The sequence below is a fragment of the Dasypus novemcinctus genome, chromosome 5 (assembly GCF_030445035.2).
Source record: "Dasypus novemcinctus isolate mDasNov1 chromosome 5, mDasNov1.1.hap2, whole genome shotgun sequence".
NCBI lineage: Eukaryota > Metazoa > Chordata > Mammalia > Cingulata > Dasypodidae > Dasypus > Dasypus novemcinctus.
In genome coordinates, this window is record NC_080677.1 from 80,273,221 (window position 1) to 80,297,521 (window position 24,301).

Below are 24,301 nucleotides of genomic sequence, written 5' to 3' on the forward strand. Positions count from 1 at the left end.
AAATCAGAGGTCTAACCTCAAAATTGGAAGAACTAGAAAAAGAAGAGCAAACTAAACACAAAGTAGGCAGAAGGAAAGAAATAACAAAGATAAGAGCTGAGATAAATGAAATAGAGAATTAAAAAAAAATCAACAAAACCAAAAGTTGGTTCTTTGAAAAGATCAATAAAATTGACAAATATTTAGCTAGACTAACAAAAAAAGAGGATATAAATAACAAAAATCAGAAATGTAAAAGGGGACATTACTACTGACCCATAGAAATAAAAAAGACTATAAGAGATTACTATGAAAAACCAAAGGCCAGTAAAATAGAGGGAATGGACAAATTCTTTGAGGAATAAAACTTTGAGGAAATGGACAAATTCTTAGAAATACACAAACTTCCTACACTGACTCAAAAAAAAAAAAAAGTAAGATCTCAACAAACCAATTACTAGTAAAGAGACTGAATCAGTTATCAAAAAATCTCCCAACAGAGAAAAGCCTAAGAGTAGATGGCCTCACAGGGAAATTCTGCCAAACATTCCAAGTAGACTTAACTCCATTTCTGGTCAAACCCTTCCAAAAAACTGAAGAGGAGAGAAGACTCCCTAATTCATTCTATGAGGCCAACATCACCTTCTTCCCAAAGCCAAATAAAGATATCACAAGAAAAGAAAACTACAGGCCAATATCTCTTATGAATATAGATGCAAAAACCTTCAACCTAATACTAGCAAATTGAATCAAACAGCATATTAAAAGAATTATACACTTATCAAGTGGGATTTATCCATGACATGCATGCAAGGTTGGTTCAGCATAGGAAAATCAGTTAAAGAAAATACATCACATTAACAGAATGAAGGGAAACAAACCATATGATCATCTCGATGCAGAAAAGGCATTTGACAAATCCAGCAAACTTCTTGATAAGAACACCTAGGACTCTAGAAATAGCAGGAAACTTCCTCAATATGATAAAGGTCATATATGAAAAGTCCACATCTAACATCCTACTTAATGGGGAAAGACTAAAAGCCTTCTTTCTAAGATCAGGGATAAGACAAGGATATCCACTGTCACCACTGTCATTCAACATGGTACTAGAAGTAAAACTTCCCGTATTTGCAGATGACATGATCCTAGACCCAGAAAGCCCTGAAAAATCCACAATAAAGCTCCTTGAACTTATAAATGAATTCAGCAAAATAGCAGGTTACAATGTCAACATCCAAAAATGAATAATGTTTCTATACACGAGCAATGACCAATCAAAAGAAGAAATTAAGAAAAAAATTTCATTCACAGTAGCAACTAAAAGAATCAAATATGTCTAGGAATTACCTAACTAAGAATGTAAGTGATGTATACAAAGAAAACCATAAAAATTGGCAAAAGAAATCAAAGAAGAGCTAAATAAATGGACATTCTGTGTTCATGGATTGGAAGACTAAATATCACTAAGATGTCAATCCTGCTCAAAGCTATTTATAGATTCAGCACAATCTCAATCAAAATTCCAGCAATCTTATTTGCAGAAATAGAAAAGCCAATCATTAAATTTATATGGAAAGGGGAAGTGGCTGTGGCTCAATCAGTTGGGCTCCTGTCTACCATATGGGAGGCCCTGAGTTCGCATCCTGGGGCCTCCTTGTGAAGGCAAGCTTACCCGCACACTGCGGAGACCTGCCAGCCCGGGTGCTGCGGAGTGCTGCCAGCCCACAAGTGCCACAGAGAGCTGGCTCAGCAAGGTGACTCGACAACAAAAAAAGGGAGACAAGCAAAAATGCAGAAGAACGCACAGGGAATGGACAGAGAGCAGACAGCAAGCAAAAAAGCTGCGGTGGGGGTCGGGGGCGGAGATTAAAAAAAAATTTATATGGAAGGGTAAGGGGCCGCAAATAGCCAAAGCCATCTTGAAAAAGAAGAATGAAGGTGGTAGACTCACTTCCTGATCTTAAAACTTGTTACAAAGCCATAGTAATCAAAACAGCATGGGGACTTCTGGGAAGATGGTGGATTAGAAAGACATGGGGCTTTCTTCTCTGCCAGAAAAATAGCTAGAGGACAGGATGAAACAGCCTGGAAAAAGATATTCTAGGGTTCAGGGCACCAGGCATAGGTTGGACATTGCCCAGAAGAGAGAAGGAACAAAGGAGAATCACAACGATGGCAAAACTGAGTTGAAACCAGTGGCTGCTACTGCCTGTACCCTCCCCCACACTAAACACACTTTAGAATTCTCAACCCTCTGAGCCTACTACATACAAAGGGGACTCCAAGAACCCACCGCCCCAGGAAAGGGGAGAGAGAGGGACACAGCCTAAGGCTGACTCAGCTTTTTTTTTTTTTTTAAGATTTATTTATTTAATTCCCCTCCCTCCCCTGGTTGTCTGTTCTCTGTGTCTATTTGCTGTGTCTTGTTTCTTTATCTGCTTCTGTTGTCGTCAGCAGCAGGGGAAGTGTGGGCGGCGCCATTCCTGGGCAGGCTGCACTTTCGTTCACGCTGGGTGGCTCTCTTTACGGGCGCACTCCTTGCGCGGGGCTCCCCTACGCGGGGGGATACCCCTGCGTGGCAGGGCACTCTTTGCGCACATCAGCACTGCGCATGGGCCAGCTCCACACGGGTCAAGGAGGCCCGGGGTTTGAACCGCGGACCTCCCATGTGGTAGACGGACGCCCTAACCACTGGGCCAAGTCCGTTTCCCCTGACTCAGCTTTTGACCTACAAATTTGGTCTGCTCTGTCTCATGAGCCCTTTCAGGCCGGGTGGGGCCACGCTGTTGCTTTTGGGAGCCAGCAAGGGGCTAAAGAGATAGGACCCTCCCAATCTCCTCAACTAACCAGGACTGAAATTGTTGAAGACTCAGAGTGGAGTGGAATTATTTTCTACCCGGGGGAAAAGGGAGGGGTCTGCCAGAGAAGGCTGGAGAACTGTCTCTGAGAAAGTTTGAATTACAAGGCTCTTACCTTCCAGGCAAAAACCTTTATCAGGTTGACCCTGTCTGTGTTGCAACAAACACACTCCAACCAGGCATTTAAACTGTGAGGGCTGCCAAAGATTGTCATCTGCTAGCAGACCAAGGAAGTGTATGTGAGAAAATTTTAAAAAATAAATAAGAATCTTTTTCTGTCCTTTATAGCCTCCCTTCCCAAGGCCCTAGGAAGTGGGTCTGCAACCCATCACTGGGTCCAGAGCCCAGTTCTGAGCAACTAACAGGGACAATCCTAACAATCCAGGTTGAACCAAGAGTCAGAGCAGCAGTAACACACAGCCTACTGCCACTAAATCCCTACAAGCATCTGAGTAAACTACAGATGCCTTGACATCAGCAGAAAATTACAGGCCATACTAAGAAAATGGAAGACACGGCCCAATAAAAGGAATATGTCAAAGCCCCACAAAAGACACAGGATTTGAAAGAACTAGTTAACGGGATGCACACAAATTTCCAAAATCAAATTAGTGAGTTGAAAGACAATATGGCTAAAGAAATAAACAACATCAAAGAAGAATCTGAAATCCTGAATAGAAAAGTAACAGAGCTCATGGGAATGAAAAACACAATAGGTGAGATGAGAAACACATTAGATGTGCATCAGCAAATTTTTATTTCAATAATAAAAAACAAAAAAGGACTCCTGGCTGCTGGCTGGAAACTACAGAAGGGCAAGAAAGAATGCAGAGAGACAAAGTAGAAGGCTGTTAACCAGTAATCTAGGCAAAGGACAGTGGTGGATGGCCTCAGATGAAAGCAGTGAAGGTGGTAAAAACAAAAACAGAAAAAACAGCATGACAGTGGCACAAGGACAGACATATAAACCAATGGAATGGAATTGAATTGAGAGGTTAGAAATCAGCCCTGATATTTATGACCAACTGATTTTTATTCCCCAACAATTTTATTTACTTTTCAAAAGGTTTAAATCCTTGAGGGGTTCAGGATCACACATATTCAGTGTCCAATGGCCTTAGCTGGAAGATTGCTTGGAATTTTTCACAATCCATACCACTACTTCCTGGGCATGAGTTACCTTTCCCCAGATTACTCTGGTTTTGTTAGGTTTGCTGCCATGAGTCAGCGTGTTGTTTTTTTGCTTTGTACACATAAGCACATCTTTTGCCCAAAGAGAATTCAGTTTCATCTTGGGTATAAAAGCCTTCAATTTTAAGAAGGGCTGTGTGCTCCTTCTGGTTCTGGTGCTAGCTTATAGCTAGCAAAATTGGCTTTGGACCACAGTCTTCCAGACATATTTGCCATTTTAGAAGTTCTGTTCCCAGCAGACCGCCACAGGCTCCAAAATGGTGGAAAGAGCTGATTTTTTTAAAAAAGCAATTTTATTGAGATATAGTCATATACCATATAATCCACCCAAAGTGCACAATCAGTGGCTTTTAGTGTAATCACAGAGTTGTGCATTCACCACCACAATCAATTTTAGAACATTTCCATTACTCAAAAAAAAAACAACCCCTACCACTTCAGCAGTTGCCTCTCAATCCCTCTATCCTTCCCCTACCATATATAACCACTAATCTAATTCTATTTCTATAAGTTTGTTTATATTTACATTTTATGTAAATGGAATCAAACAGTATGTAGTACTTTGTGCCTGGTTTCTTTCTCTTAGCAGAATTTTTGTTTTACTATTGACAGAAGAATATTAGTATATCCATAGTTGGCCTTAGGTATATTTTTCCCATATACCACCCTATTAACCCCTTATATAATAGTAATGTACATTTGTTCTAGTTCATGGAAGAACATTCTTATATTTGTGCTGTTGACCACGCTCATCGTCCACAAGAGTTTTCATTATGTTATACAGTCCCGTGTTTGAGCTTTTAGCTTTCCTTCTAGTAACATACACAACCCTAAAATTTCCCTCTAAACTACAATCACACACATACCAGCACTGTTAATTACATTCACTAATATAGTATAAAATGCTACCATCACTTCTGTTTCCAAACATTTACAGTCAATATGGCCAAATGATTTTTGACAAGGGAGCAAAGACCACTCAATTTGGAAAGAATAGTCTCTTCAAATGGTGCTGGGAAAAATGGATCTCTATTTGCATTAAAAAAAAAAAAAGGAGTCCTACTTCACACCTTATACAAATATCAACTCAAAATGGATCAAAGACCTAACTATAAGAGCCAGAACTATCAAACTCCTAGAAGAAGCTGTAGGGAAGCATCTTCAGGACGTTGTGTTAGGTAATGGTTTCTTAGACTTTACACCCAAAGCATAAGTAACAAATGACAAAATAGATTAATGGAACCCCATCAAAATAAACCTTTGTACCTCAAAGGACTCTATCATGAAAGTAAAATGATGACCTAACACAATGGGAGAAAACAATTGGAAATCACATATCTGATAAAGGTTTAATATTCAGAATATATACAGAAATCCTTCAACTTGACAACAAAAAGATAATCCAATTTAAAAATTGGCAAAAGATTTGAACAGATATCTCTCCAAAGAAGATACATAAATGGCCAGAAAGCACATGAAAAGATGCTCAACATCATCAGCCATTAGGGAAATGCAAATCAATAGAGCTTTTTTGGTCTGTTTTTGTTTATTGTTATTATCAGAATAATGAAAATGCTCTAATAAGTACTGAAGTGATGAATGAACAACAATGTCATTATACCAAATAGCACTTTGAGTCTATTTATGCTTTATTAATATGTATCAAAATTGATTTGATTAAAAAAAAATAAAATGTTGGAGAGGATGTGGAGAAATAGGAACACTCAATCATTGCTGGTGCAGACGCTGTGGATGACAGTACCTCAGAAAGCTAAGTATAGAACTACCATATGACTTGGCAATCCCACTACTAGGTATGTACCCAATAACTGAAAGCAGGGACTTGAACAGTTATTTGCACACTAATGTTCATAGTGGCATCACTCACAATTGCCAAAAGATGGAAGCAATCCAAGGGACCATCAACCAATGAGTAGATTAATAAAATGTGGTATATATGCAACGGAATATTATTCAGCCATAAATAGGAATGAAGTCCTGATACATGCAACCTTGAAGACATCATGTGGAGTGAAATAAGCCAGATACAAAAGGACAAATGTTGTATTATCTCACTGATTTGAAATAACTTGAATAAGCAAACTCATAGAGTCAACATCTAGAATATGGGTTACCAGGGGATGGGGGAGGGATAGGGAATGGGATGTTAAGGCTTAAAATGTACTGGGTTCCTATATGGAATGATGGAAATGTTTTGGCAATGGATGGTAGCGATGATAGCAGAACATTGTGAACATAACAGCAGGGGGAAATGTTAAGATTGTAAATATCGTAACAGAATAATAAATTTTTTTAAAAAATCCATGGAACTACACTACACAAACAGGGAACCCTAAGTTAAACCATGGACTTTAATTAATAGCACAATTATAAAATTGCAACAATGCATGGTGTTGGTGGTGGAGTAATATATGGGAATCCTGTATCTTATGCATGACTGTTCTGTAAACCGACTTCTCTAATAAAGAAAAGAATAAACTTACACTTCATTCCTGAATTTATCCAAAGTTATAGAATGTCCGTCATCTTTTAAAACTTCACCTGCAGCACACAGATCCAAGGTTTTAAGGGCTATAAAAGTGGAATGAGAGGAAATGAAAATATTATAAAGTGAGAATTATTTCCAACTAGATTCTATTATGAATAACCACAAAATATTATCTCAACTTGAAGATACCTTCTTTATACTGCACAAACGATATGCTGCCTTTACCCGACGTGTCCATCATCTCAAACATAGATACAATATTAGAGTTATCCATAAAGAAAGGAAAAGCCACGCCTGTTATTTTGGCAATTCTCAATCGTTCCAATAGAGCTATTAAATATTCTCTTGGTTTTTCTGCAAAAGAATAATTTCAGTTATTTTTTATGTGAAATGAAAATATATCACAAATGGAAATAGTCATCTAACAGTTATTACACATCTGTGTGCAAGGTACTGTACTTGACACTAGGGCTACAAGGCTTTCATAAAACAGTCCAGCAGGAAAGGCAGATGTTGAATAATCAAATAACAACATATACAAGTGCCTACCCCAGATAACTAATGAAAAATTACAGATATTGGACATAGGGATTTTTAAAAAAGAGCTCCCCAAGTGATTCTAATTAGCAGACATGGTCGAAAACCAAAAAGAGGGAACAGCATGATGTGGTAAAGAAGTTGTTGAGTTAAAAGAAGGGGTAAAATATAGATAAAAACAGATCTTATATAAATATAGTCCTCCAATTAAGGAGCATTAAGAATTCATTTCTAACATAAAAACAGTATTTTGAATAAACGGTATCTTTTATTCAAGTAATGTGAAAAATGAAGATCAATCAATTTCCTAGAAATAATGCAGGAGGACAATCGTGATGAAAAGAAGCCAGAAGTAAAGATGCGGCAGTTCAGGGAAGTGGACGTGGCTCCACCTACCATATGGAGGGTCCAGGGTTCAACACCCAGGGCCTCCTGACCCATGTGCTAAGCTGGCCCATGTGCAGTGCTGCCACGCATAAAGAATGCCATGCCATGCAGGGGCGCCCCTGCGTAGGGAAGTCCCCTGTGCAAGGAGTGTGCCCCACAACGAGAGCCACCCTGCATGAAAAAGCGCAGCCTGCCCAGGAGCAGTGCCTCACATATGGAGAACTGACATAGCAAGATGACACAACAAAAAGAGACACAGTTTCCCAGTGCTGCCTGACAATGCAAGTGGACGCAGAAGGACACACAGCAAATGGACACAGAGAGCAGACAATGGGGAGAAGGGGAGAGAAATAAATCTTAAAAAAAAAAAAAGGCAGCAGTTCAAATGACAAATACCACTCCTATTGCCTTCCATTTTATTTCAGTACCAGACTTTACTCATATTTTCTTTTTAAATGATCTTTTAAAACTATGTCATTATGGAGAATTTCAAACATTTGAACGCAGATAAAAGTAAGATGAACCCCAATATACCCATCACCAGCTGCAGGTATGACCATTGATGGCCAATCTTATTCCACTAAATCCCATCCATCTCCTCCCTTTGTGTATTATTTTGAAGCAAACTGCAGCCATTATACCATTTCATTCATAAATATTTCAGTGTGTATCTCTAAAAGATAAGGACTCCTTTTTCACATTTCCACATCATTCATTCATCAAAAAATTCTTAAATCATCAGATAGCCAGGCAATATTCAAATTTCCAATTCTCTCACAAATGTCATAATTTTTAAACACTTTAAAAAAGTCAGTATTCTATAGGATCCACATATTGTAAGAGGTTGCTATGTCTTTTTTTTTTTTTTTTAATACCAGGGCGAGGGATTGAACAGGGACATTGTATGTGAAGCTGGTGCTCAACCACTGAACCACAGCAGCTCCGTGAGTTGCTTTTTTCGTTTGTTTGCTTACTGTTTGTTTTTAGGAGGCACCGAGATCAAACCCAGGACCTCCCATGTGGGAAGCAGGTGCTCAGCTGCTTGAGTCACATCTGCTCCCTAGGTCTTTTTTTCTTTCTTTCCTCCTTCCCCCCTGCTGTTTTTGCTGTGTCCATTCAATGTGTAATCCTCTGTATCTATTTCTCTTTTTGTCTTCTCTCCTCTAGGATTCATGGGGATTTGATCCTGGGGACCTCTGACGTGGAGAGAGATTCCCTGTCAGTTGTGCCATCTCAGTTCCTGGTCTCTGCTGTGCTTCCCATTGACTCTCCCCTTCATCTCTTTCGTTGCATCATCATCTTGCTGTGTGACTCACTTGCATGAGAACTGGCTCACAGCGCAGGCACTCAGCTTACTGTGTGGGCACTCAGCTCACTGCACAGGCACTGGCTTGCCACATGGGCGCTGGCTCACCATGCGGGCACTTGTGTGGACACTTGGCTCAGCTCACAGGCACTTGGCTTGCCATGTGGGCACAGGCTCACTATGCAGGCACTCGTGTGGGCACTCGACTCACCACGTGGGCACATGGCTTGCCACACAGGCACTTGCATGGGCACTCGGCTCACCACGTGGGCCCTCAGTTTGCCACACGGGTACCCACATGGGTACTCAGCTCACTGCGCAGGCACTCGGCTCATCACATGGGCACACTTTTTCTTATTTTTTCACCAGGAGGCCCCAGGGATTGAATCCAGGTCCTCCCATATGGTAGGCAGAGGCCATATCACTTGGGCCACATCTGCTTCCCTGCTCCCTGTGTCTTTTAAATCATTCTTAATCTATAGAATTCCCCTCCATCTTTTCCCCCACTTGTTTTTATGTTGAAGAAACCAGAGTAGACAACTTTTTATCTAATAGGTTTTATCAGTACAAATTTTAATAGACTACAGCAACAAATAGGCTACTAATCACATCTTCATGTATATAGTCTTCTGTTGATTCTTCCTGAATTATATATCGAATCAGAAACAGAAAAAGGCCAAGTCTAATTTCAACTCACTACATTTCTTTTTAAGGCTAGAGTAAGTAAACAAATGTTAACAGAATTACATGTGCTACTGTTTTAGTTTGCCAAACGGATGCTGATGCAAAGTACTAGAAATGGGTTGCCTTTTATAAATAGGATTTATTTGGGGTAAAAGCTTACAGTTCTGAGGGAGTGAAATATCCAAATCAAGAAACATCAGAGGTGCTTTCTCACCAAAGTCAGCTAGTGTTGATCCTTTTGATCAGCCACATGGTTAAACAAGATGGCTGCTGATCTCTGCCAAAGTCTCTGCCTTCCCCTCCAGAATCTAGTCTCCCAGAGCTCAGCTGTGGGCAACAAGACATAGGGCTTTCTTTCTGGGCCTCCTCTCTATCTTGCAGTGCTTCTCTGACTTTCTGCAACTGTAGGCAAACCTGGAGTCGTCTTTCACATGGCCGGATCAACTATGTCAGAGCTCCCTTTTCCTGTGTGTCTCTCTCTGTGTCTCCATTTATATCAACCTGAGTCATGCCTTACTTCATCGTCCAGTCAAAAGCCTTAACAAGCTCTTATCAAGAAATCGAATTCAGAGGCCCCTCAACTACATTTAATGCATTCAACGTCCACCATACCCACAGGAATAGATTAGTTTAAGGACATAAACTAGTCTATTCCTGTGGGTATACAAATCATAAAATAATTTCTAACTGTCACAGTTACTCTGATGAAAATCTAAACCAGGTTTATTGCTGTATATCTTTTAAACTGCACGGGATACTGTGATGTTTGTTCAGGTTTATAATTTAAACTCTGCCTCCTCCTAAAAATAAATTGAAATTGCTTACAATAGCATATATATGTGTAAAATAAAATATATATATATTTTAGGAGGTACTGGGGATTGCACCCAGGACCTTGTACATGGGAATCAGGCATTCAATCACTTGAGCTACATCTGCTCCGAAAAATTATTTATTTTTAAAGATTTACTTACCCCTGCCCCCTCATTTGCACTTGCTGTGTCCTCTCTGTGTCCATTTGTTGTGTGTTCTCTGTGTCTGCTCGTCTTTTTATTAGGAGGTACCAGGAACAGAGCCTGAGACCTCCCATGGTGGGGAGAGGTGCTCAGCTGCTTGAGCCATCTCAGCTCCCTAGTTTGACGTGTGTCTCTTTCTCTCCTCTTTATTGCATTATCTTGTTGCGTAAGCTCGCTGTGCCTGCCTGTCATGCCAGCTCACTGTATTGCTCGTCCTCTCTAGAAGGCACCAGGAACTGAACCTGGGACCTCCTGTGTGGTTGGTGGGAGCTCAATTGCTTGAGCCACATAGATTTCTCAAGGTATTTTTAAAACATGAAAGGAAGAGCCAAATGTTGCTAACCACCTAAGTTAATACAATCCCAGTGTAGGAGTTTGATATGGTTATGAATTCCAAAAATAGATATTGGATTATATTTGTAATCTGGTTTGTAATCTGGCTGTGATTAAGTTATGATTAGGGTTTTGATTGAGCCATGTCATTAGGACATTGAGGGGTGGGGACTCACAGATAAAAAGCATGGCCAAGGACAAAGTTGAAGGTTTTTGATGTTGGCTTTTAGTGCTGAAGCTTTAAGCTGGAGCCCTGGGAAGTAAGCTCAGAGAAAAAAGCAACCTTCAGGAAGAGAGGAAACCTGAGCCCAGGAAGAAGCAAACCCTGGAAAGGGAGGAACTCTGAACCCTGAAGGGATGCAAGACCCTGAAGGGAGGAACCCTGGAAGCCTGAACTCTCACAGATGCTGGCAGCCATTTTGCTCAAACACATAAAAATAGACTTTAATGAGGGAAGTAACTTGTGCTTTATAACCTAGTAAATGTAAGTTTCTCCTCCAAATAAATACCCTTTATAAAAACTAACCAATTTCTGGTATTTTGCATCAGCACTCTTGGCTGACTAATACAGAATTTGGTACCAGGAGTGGGGTAGTGCTTTTGCAATTACCAAAATGCTGGAATAATTTTATAAATGGGTAAGGTGTTTTTTGGAGGAATTGTGAGATGCTTGATGGAAAAGGCTTAGATCACTTTGAAGAGACTTTTGACTGCAATATGGATGCTAAAGAGACTTTTTATGATGCCTTAGAAGTAAATGATGACACTATTATTGGAAACCGGAGGAAAGGTGATCTGTGTTTTAAAGTTGCAGAGAACTTAACAAGATTAACTCCTGGTGTTTTATGGAAGGCAGAATTTGAAAATGGAGAACCTGGGCATTTAGCTGAAGAAATTTCCAAAGTAAATCCAGAGAATGTGGCTTGGCTTCTGCTTGTAGCTTATAGCAAAATGCTAGACAAGAGAGATATACTGAGGACTGAACTGTTAGGCACAAGAAAACAGAAACTAATTCTGGAAATTCCAAGTCTCTGGAAATCAAGCTCCCAGAAGAAAGTGCCCCATTGGAGGACTTAACTAAACTTGGAACTTGTAAATCAGGTTTGAAGATGCAGTTATCTTGGAAAGACTTGTGGAAGGTCTTACTGTCTGATGGCTTGGACCCCTGCTTCTTGCATGCTAAACCAACAAGGTTTTTGAGAGAACTGTATGAACAAAACCACTGTCAGCTTAGACTTAAAGGGATATGGAAAAGAGAGATTGAAGGAGAAACAGCTTTAAGAAGAAAACCATGGAAGCTGAGATCTGGAATTAACACATCACCTTGAGTCAAGAGAGGAAACCCACCCATGTGTACAGAGAGGGTGAGTTTGCACCAGCAGTTAAAGAGGGTGGAGATTTTCATCTGATGTTCTGGGAGAGCTTTGCTGCCCCAGGATACAGAGAGGGTGGAGCACATTCACCAAGAATTATGGCAGTTAAGGTCAGCACCCCACAGGTCTGAGAGGGGTGGACCTGTCCTCCATGGATTAGCAAAGGGCAGGTGGTCAACCTGTTGCTCTGAGAGGGTTGAGCCTGTGTGCCAAAGGTTAGTGAAGGCAAGATGGTCAACTCATTGCTCTGAGTGGGTTGAGCCTATTTGTCAAAGGTTAGGGGGAATGTTGTCTTCAGGTCATTGTACTAGGGGGGTTAAAACTCTAACCCAAAGATTGGGTAAGGTGTGGCAATCACCCCAAAACCCATGGAAGTTGAGGTCTGGAGCCTGGTCGACACACAGATGCTTGATGAGGGTAGAACCAAGAAAATGGCCATTGGGCAAACTGGTGGAAAGGGTGGTTTCCCATAAGGCACCAAGGCTAAGAAACCATCATCTTAAGAATGACTCTTAGACTGAAATCTAATGGAGAATGCCCTACAGGTTTACTAAAATGTACAGGACCCGTGACTTGTGTTTCCCTCCCAATTTCTCCTTATTGTAATAAAAATGTTTATCCTTTGTCTGTCCATTTGTGTACTGGAAACAGATATATTATTTTGTAAGTTTCAGAGGTCTATAGCAGACAAGATTTTGCCCCAAGCCAAACTGTATTTCTTTAAATTGACTGTGATATGATTTAGTACTTGCATTGTTACTGATTTAAGGTTTTTTCGAATACGGTAGTGTCTTTTTAAAATTCAGAGGGTGGAGTGTAACAGTTTGATATGGTTATGAATTCCAAAAATAGATATTTAATTATGTTTGTAATCTCGTCTGTACCTGGGTATGATTAAGTTATGTTTAGGGCTTTGACTGGGCCACGTCATTAGGGCACTGAGTCCCCACCCCTTGGTGGGGATAAAAAGCATGGCAAAGGACGAAGTTGAAGGTTTTTTTTTTTAAGGATTTAAAAAAAAATTTATTCCTTTCCTCTTCTCCCCGCCCCCCCCCCCCCAGTTGTCTGTTCTCTGTGTCCATTCACCATGAGCTCTTCTGTGTCTGCTTGTATTCTCGTCAGCGGCACAGCAGCATCTTGCTATTTCAGCCCTTCACGTGCGCAGTGCCACTCTTGGACAGGATGCGCTTTTTTTTTCATGCTGGGTGGCTCTCCTCACGGGGTGCACTCCTTGTGCGTGGGGCTCCCCTATGTGGGGGACATCCCTGCATGGCAGGGCACTCCTTACACACATCAGCACCGTGCATGGACAAGCCCACCACAAGGGTAAGGAGGCCCTGGATTTGAACCCTGGACCTCCCATGCGGTAGGCGGATGCCCCATCCGTTGGGCCAAATCTGCTTCCCAAAGTTGAAGGTTTTTGATGTTGGAGTTTAATACTGAAGCCTTAAGCTGGAGCCCTGGGAAGTAAGCTTACAGAGAAAAAAAGAAGCAAGCCCCAGGAAGAGAGGAACCCTGAGCCCAGAGAGAAGCAAGACCCTGGAAGGGAGGAACCCAGGAAACCTGAATCCTCATGGATGCTGGCAGCCATCTTGCTCCAACACATGGAAATAGACTTTGGTGAGGGAAGTAACTTATGCTTTATGACCTGGTATCTGTAAGCTCCTAACCCAAAAACCAACCAATTTCTGATATTTTGCATCAGCACCCCTTTGTCTGATTAATACACGCAGTGACAAGCATTAAAATTAATATTTAGATCTTCTAGACATCTGGGGAAAAAGACAAACATCATAGGTTACTGTTTTAGTTTGCTAAAAGCTGCCAGAAGCAACATTAATCCTAATCCTGATTTGCATTGAAATGACTCACTGGTTCCATGTTCATTTAAGTCCTCACATGGGGCACCATTCTCCAGGAACTTGTGTTCTGAAAGCTCAGAATTTTCTAAACCATCAATTCCTAGTTTCTTGGTGTCCAGGAGTTCAATTCTCAGTTTATCTCTTTCCTTTCACATTTTAGTATATGCTGAAATCTCCTCAGCTAAATATCCAAGCTTTATCACTTTCAAATTCTGCCTTTCATCTGACATCAGAACACAATTTTTCCAAATTCTCTGCCACTTTAAAACAAGGGGGAAAGCAGACGTGGCTCAACTGACAGAGTGTCCATCTACCTACCGTATGGAGTGTCCAGGGTTCAATGGTAAGCTGGCTCACGTGCAGTGCTGCCACGCACAAGGAGTGCTGTGCCAGCAGGCGCATCCCCACGCGAGGGTGCCCCACATGCAAGGAGTGTGCCCTACAAGGAGAGCCACCCCGTGTGAAAAAAGGGCAGCCTGTCCAGGAGTGGCACTGCACACAAAAAGCTGATGCAGCAAGATGACACAACCAGACGCAGTTTCCTGGTGCCACATGACAATGCAAGCGGACACAGAACACACAGAGAATGGACACACGGAGCAGACAATGGGGGGGGACGGGGAGAGAAATAGATAAAAATAAATCTTAAAAAAAACACAAAAAAACAAGGGCTTTTTCCAAATTGCAATGACACATTCATCATTTCTGTTTAAGTCCTCATCAGAAGGATCTTTAGTGTCCATATTTCCACCAACAGTCTCTTCAAAGCAATCTAGGCCCTTTCTATCAAACATCTCATAGTTCTTCCCTAATCTACCACTTACCTATTCTAAAAGCCTTTTTAACATCTTTGTTATTTGTATAGCACCACCCCACTTTCCTGGTACCAAAATGTTTTAGTTTGCTAAAAGCCTTTGGAAGCATAATACCATAAATGTGTTGGCTTTTACAGTGGGGTTTTATTGGTTTGCCAAGACTACAGTTCTGAGGCCATGAAGGTGCCCAAATGAGGCCATCATCAGGAGATGCTTTCTTCCCAAAGACTGGCACATGGAGACATCTGCTGGTCTCTCCCCTCTGTTCCAGGTTTCATTGCTTCAGCTTCTAGCTTCTTCTCTCTGCATTCTGTTGATTCCATCAGCCTGGTCTCATGGCTTTCTCTCTCTGCTCCTGTGGCTTTTTTTCTACTTCTGTGTTGAGTTCAGCTTTTGGCTTCTGGGGCCTTCTCTTTGTTTCTAGGGGTTTCTCTCTGTATCTGCAACTTTTCTCTCTGCTGTTCTCTCTATCTTCATCCCATTTATAAAGGACTCCAGTAAGAGGATTAGGACCCTCCTTGGGTCATACCTTACTGAAGTAATCTAATCAAAAGGTCCTATATTGAAATAATATAATTACCTACAGGAATAGATTAGCTCTAAGGACATGATTTTGTGGGGTCCATCCAGCATCAAATTGTCACTGTTACATAAATGTCAGCTGATAATGACAATCAGTTCTTTAAGGGAAACAAACCTCAAGTTCAACGTCTTAATAGTAGCTAATATTTATTGACCCTTGCTATGTGCTTGGTACTGTGCTAAGCATTTTATCTGGCTTACTTTAATTACTCCTCTCAATAGTTACTTGCCCAAGGCCACACAGCTAGTACGAATCCAGGGAATGTGTTTCTAAAACTTGCAGACTTTACCACATTTGAACTAAAATCTGGGAAGCATCTTCAACTCCCAAATCCAATCAGTCAGGAGAGAGTTTATTGAGTAAATAGCTCTCAAATTCATCTCATCCTCACCACTCCCATCACTTCCATATATCAGTATCTCTCACCTGGGTTAATATAATAGCCTTCCCCCACCCCGGTTTTTTAAAATAAAGTTTCTAACTTTATTAAAGTCATCTTCTAAAACTTCATGTTCTCTCCTTCCATAGGAACTGTCACTGGGAAATGGCTGCCCAGCCAAGGACTATATTTCCCAGTACACCTTATATAAGGCCAGGTTTTCCTACCAAATTATTTCAGGTCAGGTCAGGTTTTGCTATTAAATTAATTATGAAAACTTTGGGTTTTCAGGGCTTTTAGAATTTTGGAATCGAGGACGCAGGACTGTGAACAGTAATAGCCCAATCAAACTATCGAGTCTTATTTTCTGTAACTCTCCAATAGTTTCAAGCAGGGATACATGTCATAATGCCAGGGGCTTTACAAAGACACCAGATAAAGTGTATCTTGGGAGCATATGTGGTTCAAGCAGTTGAGTGCTTGCTTCCCACATGGAGGCCTCAGGTTCAGTTCCTGGTGGCTCCTAAAAAGAAAACAAAACAAAAGAAAGAAAGAAAGAAAAACAAACGGAAAAAAACAACTTGGCGGAGCCAATGTGGATCAGTGGTTGAGGTGGCCCCAGTCTGTCAAAAAAAAAGAAAAGTGTATCTTCCTGAGCATCAATCATACTCTGTTGTTAGTAAAATAAAACATTTATATTAAGAAGTGGACGTATCTGCAGGATAAAACAAGTGACTTCAAAGAGACTTGCTTTGCAGCTTCAGGCTAAGGTCCCAGACATTCAATACATGTCCACTTTCCTCTGCCGCAAGACAACTTGGGAAACTCGGAGAAGCACTGTGTGTCCCCTGTATGACAACCAAACTCTTCTTTAACTTTTTTAACTTCCTTATCTTGGCTCAGTGTTTCCTAACCTGTGGTTTTCCCTCCCCCACTTTGGAGTTTGTAAAGATATTTCAAGGAAATCACATTGTTAAACATAGTAACAGCATCTCAGTTTTTAATTGATCGTTATTTAAATTATTCGTGTGATGGAGATTATATTATTAATGTGTAACTATTCCCAGACTTTCTTATCCCCTTTAGCTAAAGGGAGTTTTCCTTTATTAGCCTAGATTCTCTTTCTCCAGTTCCACCTTTGAAAGGTGAATTCTGTTTTTGCCAGATGGGTTCATGGTTCTAGTGTTGGAAAAACAAAACAAAGGAATCCGAACACAACTTGGTTGACATGATAAAGAACTGGGGAAAAAAAGGCAAGGGAGAAGCAGACACAGAAGAATTGGATATGAACTGAGTGTCACAGATTGGGAAACGGGAGGAAGGAGATTCTGAGGGTTTTTTTTTTGTTTGTTTTTTTGAGGTACTGGGGCTGGGGATTGAACCTGGGACCTCATATGTGGGAAGCCAGCACTCAACCACTGAGTCACATAAGCAATGCTGAATTGCTTTTTCATCTGTTTGCTTGTTGTTTGTTTTTGTTTTTTTTGGAGGCACCAGGTACTGAACCTGGGACTTCTCATGTGGGAGGTGGGTGCTCAACAGCTGGAGCCACATCTGCTCCCCTTGAGTGATTTTGCAATAGATTATGAGTTGGACTCTTCTTTCTGATTCCATTCTAACTCTTGGTTGCTGGAATGACTGTGCCTCTTTGAATGTAATTCCATGCTGAGACTACGCTGGGTATATGAGGGCCTGTCTTATATTTGTCATATTATATCCAACATTTTAATGTTATTTTGTGGGAAGGTTTATAGTATAGCAGCCTTAAACATTTCAGATTTCATCATTTAGAATTAAAACATTTTTTTTTTTAAGCAGAAAATGGAATCATTTTAAGTATCAGGTCATAAAAGCAGTTTTTGTCTCTTTCTGTTGTATGAACTTGAAATTAAGTATCTACCTACATTTAAAATATATTGGGGCGGCAGACTTGGCCTAGTGGTTAGGGCGTCCGTCTACCACATGGGAGGTCCGCGGTTCAAACTCCAGGCCTCCCTGACCTGTGTGGAGCTGGCCCACGTGCAGTGCTGATGCACGCAAGGAGTGCCATGCCATGCAGGGGTGTCCCTGTGTAGGGGAGCCCCACGCACAAGGAGTGCGCCCCATAAGGAGAGCCGCCCAGCACAAAAGAAAGTGCAGCCTGCCCAAGAATGGCACTGCACACATGGAGAAATGACACAACAAGATGAAGCAGCAAAAAGAAACACAGATTCCCGAGCCGCTGACAACAACAGAAGCGAACAAAAGAAGATGCAGCAAATAGACACAGAGAACAGACAACTGGGGTGGGGGGGAAGGGGAGAGAAATAAATAAATAAATCTTAAAAAATATATATATTGGAATCACTAAACATGATTTAACAAATAATTGAAAATTATTTGTTAAGGTTTCTGGCTGTAAGTAGCAGATAAGCAGTAGTATCTCCATTCTCTTTCTAAATACCGCTAAAATGACAGTAAAGGGAAAAGTTAGACAAAACCCTACAAGGACAGAGAATGGAGAGGAGGTGATGACTGCATTAGAGATGTTGACAGAACACTGGAAGAAGACAAGAACTAGAAAGTAAATGGACATGTAGTAAGTGATGTAGCAGAATTAACAGAGGTCAATGCTAACTGCAGGCAAGGGGAGAAGCTAAGATAGAAGTCAAATGGTGTTGTAGACCTCCAGAAGAGTCAGGAATTGAACTAGGTACTTCTGAAGGGAGAGATGTAAGTAGGGCTGAAAACAGGAGAACTGGATGAAAGTATACAAGAGACATTTTCAGAACTCTATTCCTACCATGCCCAGTCAGGTAACTCTTCCACCTTAGCAAAAGCCTGGCATTTTGTTCCCTTAAAAGGTGGTACCAGGGATTATCTGTACTCGGGACACTAAAGACAGCTAAAAATGGGTCTGAGCCTGTCCTGATAATAGGGGTGTTATGTGAAAGTCTGTATAATGAATGAGAGTGGCTGGCAGACAAACTTAGCACCGTACCTTCTTAGTCCCTTTGATAGTGGTATTTCTCTCTAGAGACACTGACTGATCAAAGGAAAATATCTCAAGAAACTGATATCTGGGTGTCCTCCAAAGAAAAAATTGGGTCTATGTCTGATACAGTGAAGTCCACGAATCAACAAGCCTTGCCAATGCAAACAGGGCAGCTAATCAACTTTTTTTAGTTTTACTCTTAAGTATGAGGGATTAGGCAAAGCTTACTAGATATGTAAGTAAAGTTTCTAATCTAAAGGGCAAAGACAAATGTATAAAAAATAGAAAAAAGGAAATGGGTGGAAAGAAATGCAGGGAGCGGAAAACTTTAAAAATCTTAAAAAAAAACCAACCTATAATATCTTTAAATAAATAGGAGGCAATAACTGCATCCATGAAAAAGAACAGTTTGCTCTTAAAATAAACAGATGACATCATCTTGAATGTTAAAAAATCTGATTGAAAAATCTGATTGAAATAGATAGGTTGGAAAGTAAACGTTCATAAAATTTGAGAAAGTTGAACAAGAAGATGAAGAGATGGTGACAGGATATAGAACAAAAGAAAAATAGAAAAATCAGACCAGAGGTTCAATAACAAACTGATAATAGTTCCAGAAAGAAGAAAATAGGTAAGGAAAGTAACTACAAATAATATTTCCTAAACCAAAGGAAAAAATTCTATTAATTGAAAAAGACTACAAGTATCTAGTATAATGACTTAAAAAAAAGAAAAAAAGAAACCCACTATACTACAAGACATCTAGACATGAAAAACAATAACGGGGATCAGATAAAAAGACAAACCTACACTCTTCCAGAAAGAAAAAACATGTCTCATAACTGTACATAGGATCAAGAACCTGAATGACATCAGACTTCTTCAGAGTAACACTGGAAGTAAGAAGACAATGGAGGGATGCTTTCAAAATTCTGAAGCCAATATTTTCCAATCAGGAATTTTATCCAAATTCTCAACAAATTTTGAGTGTAAGATAAACATTTTTGGACATGCAGTTCTCAAAACATTTACCTCTCAAAGCACATTATCTAAGAAATCACTAGAGGATGTGTTCCACTAGAAAAAGGGAGGAAAGCAAGAAATAGGGAGATCAGAGGACATAAAACACAGGCTTTCACACCCAAGAGAGGCAAAGAAAATTCTTGGGATCAGTGTGAGGGAAATCCCAGAATAACAACTGTGTAGCAGGGTTGTTGAGCAATCAGTACCGACAGGGGCAGGAAGAGAGAGCTCCAGGGGAGTATGGTTACTTGATGAATGTAATATAATCAAGGGAAGATCTATACTTCTGGCAAAAAGAAGATATGAATTAGTGATAATTATGCAGAAAATTAAGCAAAATTTTAAAATGGAATATTATTAAATCCAAGGAAAACAACACGGGAAATATAATCAGAGCATACTATATAGCTTAGCTGTGAAGAGTTATATAATAATGGAAATTCTGAATACTGGCCATACAAAAATTACAGTCCAACTTTATTAGGAAGATGTGGGTGTGAGTGTGAACAGAAGGGTGTGTGTGTGTGTGCATGTGTAATAGAGCTAAATTTTCACCTTCCATAGTATAAAGCTAATATATAAACCTGTGTATGTGTGGGGGGAATCAAGAAATGGTAATATACACCTGCTTTTAAGAAATACCAAGATAAAGAGTAAAGGAAATAGTTTAAGAGTTTAAAGTCCTTTATTCTGTGGATTAGGAACTGGGAATGGGCAGAGGATTGCTATTATTCCTTATAAACTTTGGAGTACTTTTTGATTTTTAAAACCATATGCATATACTTTGATAAAAATCAAAATAAAATCTAAAAAATATGTTGGCAATTCACTTATTCTTATATAATAATATAACAAGACATTTTAATGATTTTATCACTTATTAAAATGGGAAAAATGAAATTTTGTCTCAATATATAATGATTATTAGTTTGTAAACATGAATAAGCATTAAAATCAGGTTATCAAAAATAACAATTAAGTTATTTCACTGGATACATTAATAATGACTCATAATATTTTTTGTCTTAATAATTATAAAGAAATTATTGCTGCATTTAACAGATTAGTTTCAACATTAGAGTAACAAAGATCAGCAAGATGCTTCTCACTTTTTTAAAAAAAAGGTTTTAAAAATCAGTTAATTGATAGAAATTTTTCCCAGTGGATTAAAAAATTTAAGAGAATTCCTTTGCACTTTTCACTTTCTATATATTTTGTTTGTTGCAGAGTTTTTATTGTTTTATTGATCCCTTTATTAATACATGATCACATTGGTTGGGTAGTTTCTGGCAAAGTCAGAATTTTGGTACTTCCATTTCTTTACAAGGAAGCAAATGGACAATTTTAGCATTTTGTTTACTCCATATGGAGGCTAGCAAATTACAATGATGCACCCTGGGGAGAAGGACATAAAACCATGTTTAATAATAATTTAAATAAAAATTTGAGCTTAACATTTACTATATACCACTCAAAAATTATTAAATGATTCAAACTTTGTAAATGGGGTTCAGATGTTGTATTAGTCAGCCAAAGGGGTGCTGATGCAAAATACCAGAAATTGGTTGTTGTTGTTTTTTTAAAGATTTATTTATTTATTTCTCTCCCCTCTCCCCCCCACCCCCGTTGTCTGTTCTCTGTGTCCATTTGCTGCATCTTCTTTGTCTGCTTCTGTTGTTGTCAGCGGCACGGGAATCTGTGTTTCTTTTTGTTGTGTCTCTCTCCGTGTGTGCGGCACCATTCCTGGGCAGGCTGCACTTTCTTTCGCGCTGGGCGGCTCTCCTTACGGAGCGCACTCCTTACATATGGGGCTCCCCTACACGGGGGACACCCCTGCGTGGCAGGGCACTCCTTGCGCACATTAGCACTGCGCATGGGCCAGCTCCACACGGGTCAAGGAGGCCCGGGGTTTGAACCGCAGACCTCCCATGTGGTAGACGGAGGCCCCAACCCCTGGGCCAAGTCCACTTCCCTGGCTGGTTTTTATAAAGGGTATTTATTTGGGGCAGGAGCTTACAGTTACCAGGCCATAAAGCATAAGTTACTTCCCTCAACAAAGTTTATTTCCACGTGTTGGAGCAAGACGGCTGCTGATAGACATCAGCAGGGTGAGGGTTCAGGCTTCCTGGGTTCCTCTAGGCTCTGTTCCTCTGTTTTCCTCCACAAGGTCAGCTGTAGACTATGAGGCTCTCTAAGCTTTGCGTCTCTCCACAAGGTTAGCCATAGGCTATCGGGCAAACGGCTCTGTCTCTTTCCCTGGGGCCCCAGCTTCAGTGTCAAACTTCACATGAAAACTCCAACATCAGAAACCCTCAGCTCTGTTCTTTGCTATGCCTTTTATCTGTGAATCCCCACCCCTAATCATAACTCAATCATGCCCAGGTACAGATCAGATTAAGAACATAATCCAATATCTATTTTTGGAATTCATAACCATATCAAACTGCTACAGATGTCAAAAAAAAAAAAAGTAAGGAAAAGCTATCTTCTCAAGAACACCTTTCCCTCTTGCCCTATCAACTGTTTAGTCTCTTTACCAGATTAAAAACTCTCTGAGGATAGGGGTACCATTGGAATCATCTGTTGCTTGCCAGGCACAAAGATGACTTTTATATTATTCATCTAATTTTCCCCATCTTCCTATGAGATGAGTACTACTGTTATCCCCATTTTCCAGAACAGACAAAAATTCATATAGTACTACGGAAGGAGCCAGGAGCCGGGCTTCCCGGCCCGGACTCTCTCTTCCACCTCCTTGGATTCGTGGGGTCTGCGCAGATCCCGTGTCCCTGGCAAAGAGGTCATTCAATAAATATTTGTTTAATTTAAGGCCAGAGTTAATTAACAGCAGCATGCGTCAGAAAGAGGAAAAGCAGAAGAGAGGGTGTTAAAGTACGGAGGTGGGAGATATCAGGGAGGGTAGCGAGCCCCGCAGAGTGCTGGCGTGGAGGGAGGGAAGGGCCCGCTCAGTGCGGGGCGGCCACTGGGATCCAAAGTAGAGTAGCAGGCGAGACTCTTACCCGGCTGGGAAAAGAGAAGGGTGCTGGTGAGATGTTTCAGCAACTGCATGATCCGATGTTTTTCCAAATAATCCCTGGCCGCGCTCTCCCGGTCTCCGGCAGCCGCCATGGCTCGGAAGAGGGCCGTTGCTATGCGACCAGAAGGCGTTTCGGCTGACCAGGAGGACCGCTCCGCCCCTCCCGCCCGGCGTGGTTACGTGGCCCCGCCCCCGCGGGCGCCCGCCAGGGCTCGGCTTTCCACCGCCCGCCGCGGAGGCAACCTGGGGTGCGTGGGGGCGAGGTAGACGCGGGGACGAGTGCTGGTTCCTTGTACACGGAATGTCCCCGTCCCCACCGGGGCTGAAGACTCGGCCGGATTGTCTTTACCTGTTTCTGTGTCGATCATCTAGCTCAGTACTTGTTGGGTGCAGTACTTCTTGATGGGATGAATGAGGCCTCACGAGCTAGTAGCACAGAGTGAACAAGTAAAGTGTACGTGTATAATTCTGGGATGTCCCAGTGCAGAGTCTAAATAGCATATTTGGTGTGAGCCGCCTGCAGGCGTGGTGCGGGCAGTGGGCAGGAAGGGCTCAGCCCATGGTCTCCAGAACGTTGTGGGTGGTAAAACCTGGACCCTGAGCTCCAGCATCTACAGTTGCTACTTAACTAGACCTTCTGGAGCTTGTCTTATGAGACAGAGGCTGTCTGATAGTTTTGAGGGCAGGTCAATGAGTAAATAAGATGGGATGCAGTGACTTCAAGGGTCACAACTCAGTCAGCAGGGTACCTGAGAAGCTAAACTCTGGGCTAAGCCTTCTGTGCTTGAAGGTCAAACTCTGAAACCCTCACCAGAGAGAGCAGAGAACAGGCATTTCAAGAAGAGGCAAGAAAATGTCCCAGAAACATAAGAAAAACATCTCAACCGCTTTAGTAATCCTGTATACAAATAAACAAATTAAAGCCACAAAAACATACCATTTTATATCTACCAGACTTGCAAAAAGTAATGAAGTCAGGCAATATGAAGTGCTGGTAAGGATATGGTTGTTAAATAAGATAAAAATGGTCACCTGCATTGGAAGTTGCTGGGAGCAGCCCCTTTTCTGAGGAATGACAGTGATATTTTAGAACAAGGGTTCTTAACAAGGGGTCCATGAGCTTGAATTGAAGTTCAAAAAAACATTATTCTTGTAAGGAATTGTTGGTGCAGGTGTGATATAATTATTAAATAATATGCAGTACAGTGTAGACTTAGTAAAGGGTCTCTGGTTTCCACCTGACTGGCAAAGGGGTCTGTGGAACAAAAAAGGTTAAGAACCCCTGCTTTAGAAGGTAAAAATTGGCCAAGGACAAATGCAGATGGAGAAAGCGGTGCATTCCTTATAAACTGCAATGTGAACAACAGTTAAGAAAATGGTCTTGGTCTGGTAGGGATAGCCTATTAAAAATGGACAAGTAGGGAGCAGATGTAGCTCAAGTGGTTGAATGTC

At 40.9% G+C, this 24,301-nt stretch overlaps 1 protein-coding gene across 1 annotated transcript in view; it reads right to left on the reverse strand.

Moving 5' to 3' along the window:
- The window catches only part of EFCAB10 (EF-hand calcium binding domain 10), a 32,455-nt gene extending 9,443 nt beyond the window's left edge, over nt 1-23,012 (reverse strand). Inside the window, exons 1-3 of the mRNA XM_004448803.4 lie at nt 22,833-23,012; nt 6,730-6,894; nt 6,536-6,623 (exon numbers count right to left, since the gene is read on the reverse strand). Coding sequence (XP_004448860.1) covers nt 6,536-6,623; nt 6,730-6,894; nt 22,833-22,941 — 362 coding nt within the window. The 5' untranslated portion in view covers nt 22,942-23,012. The remainder of the gene's footprint in view (nt 1-6,535; nt 6,624-6,729; nt 6,895-22,832) is intronic.
- Nucleotides 23,013-24,301: the final 1,289 nt, after the last annotated feature.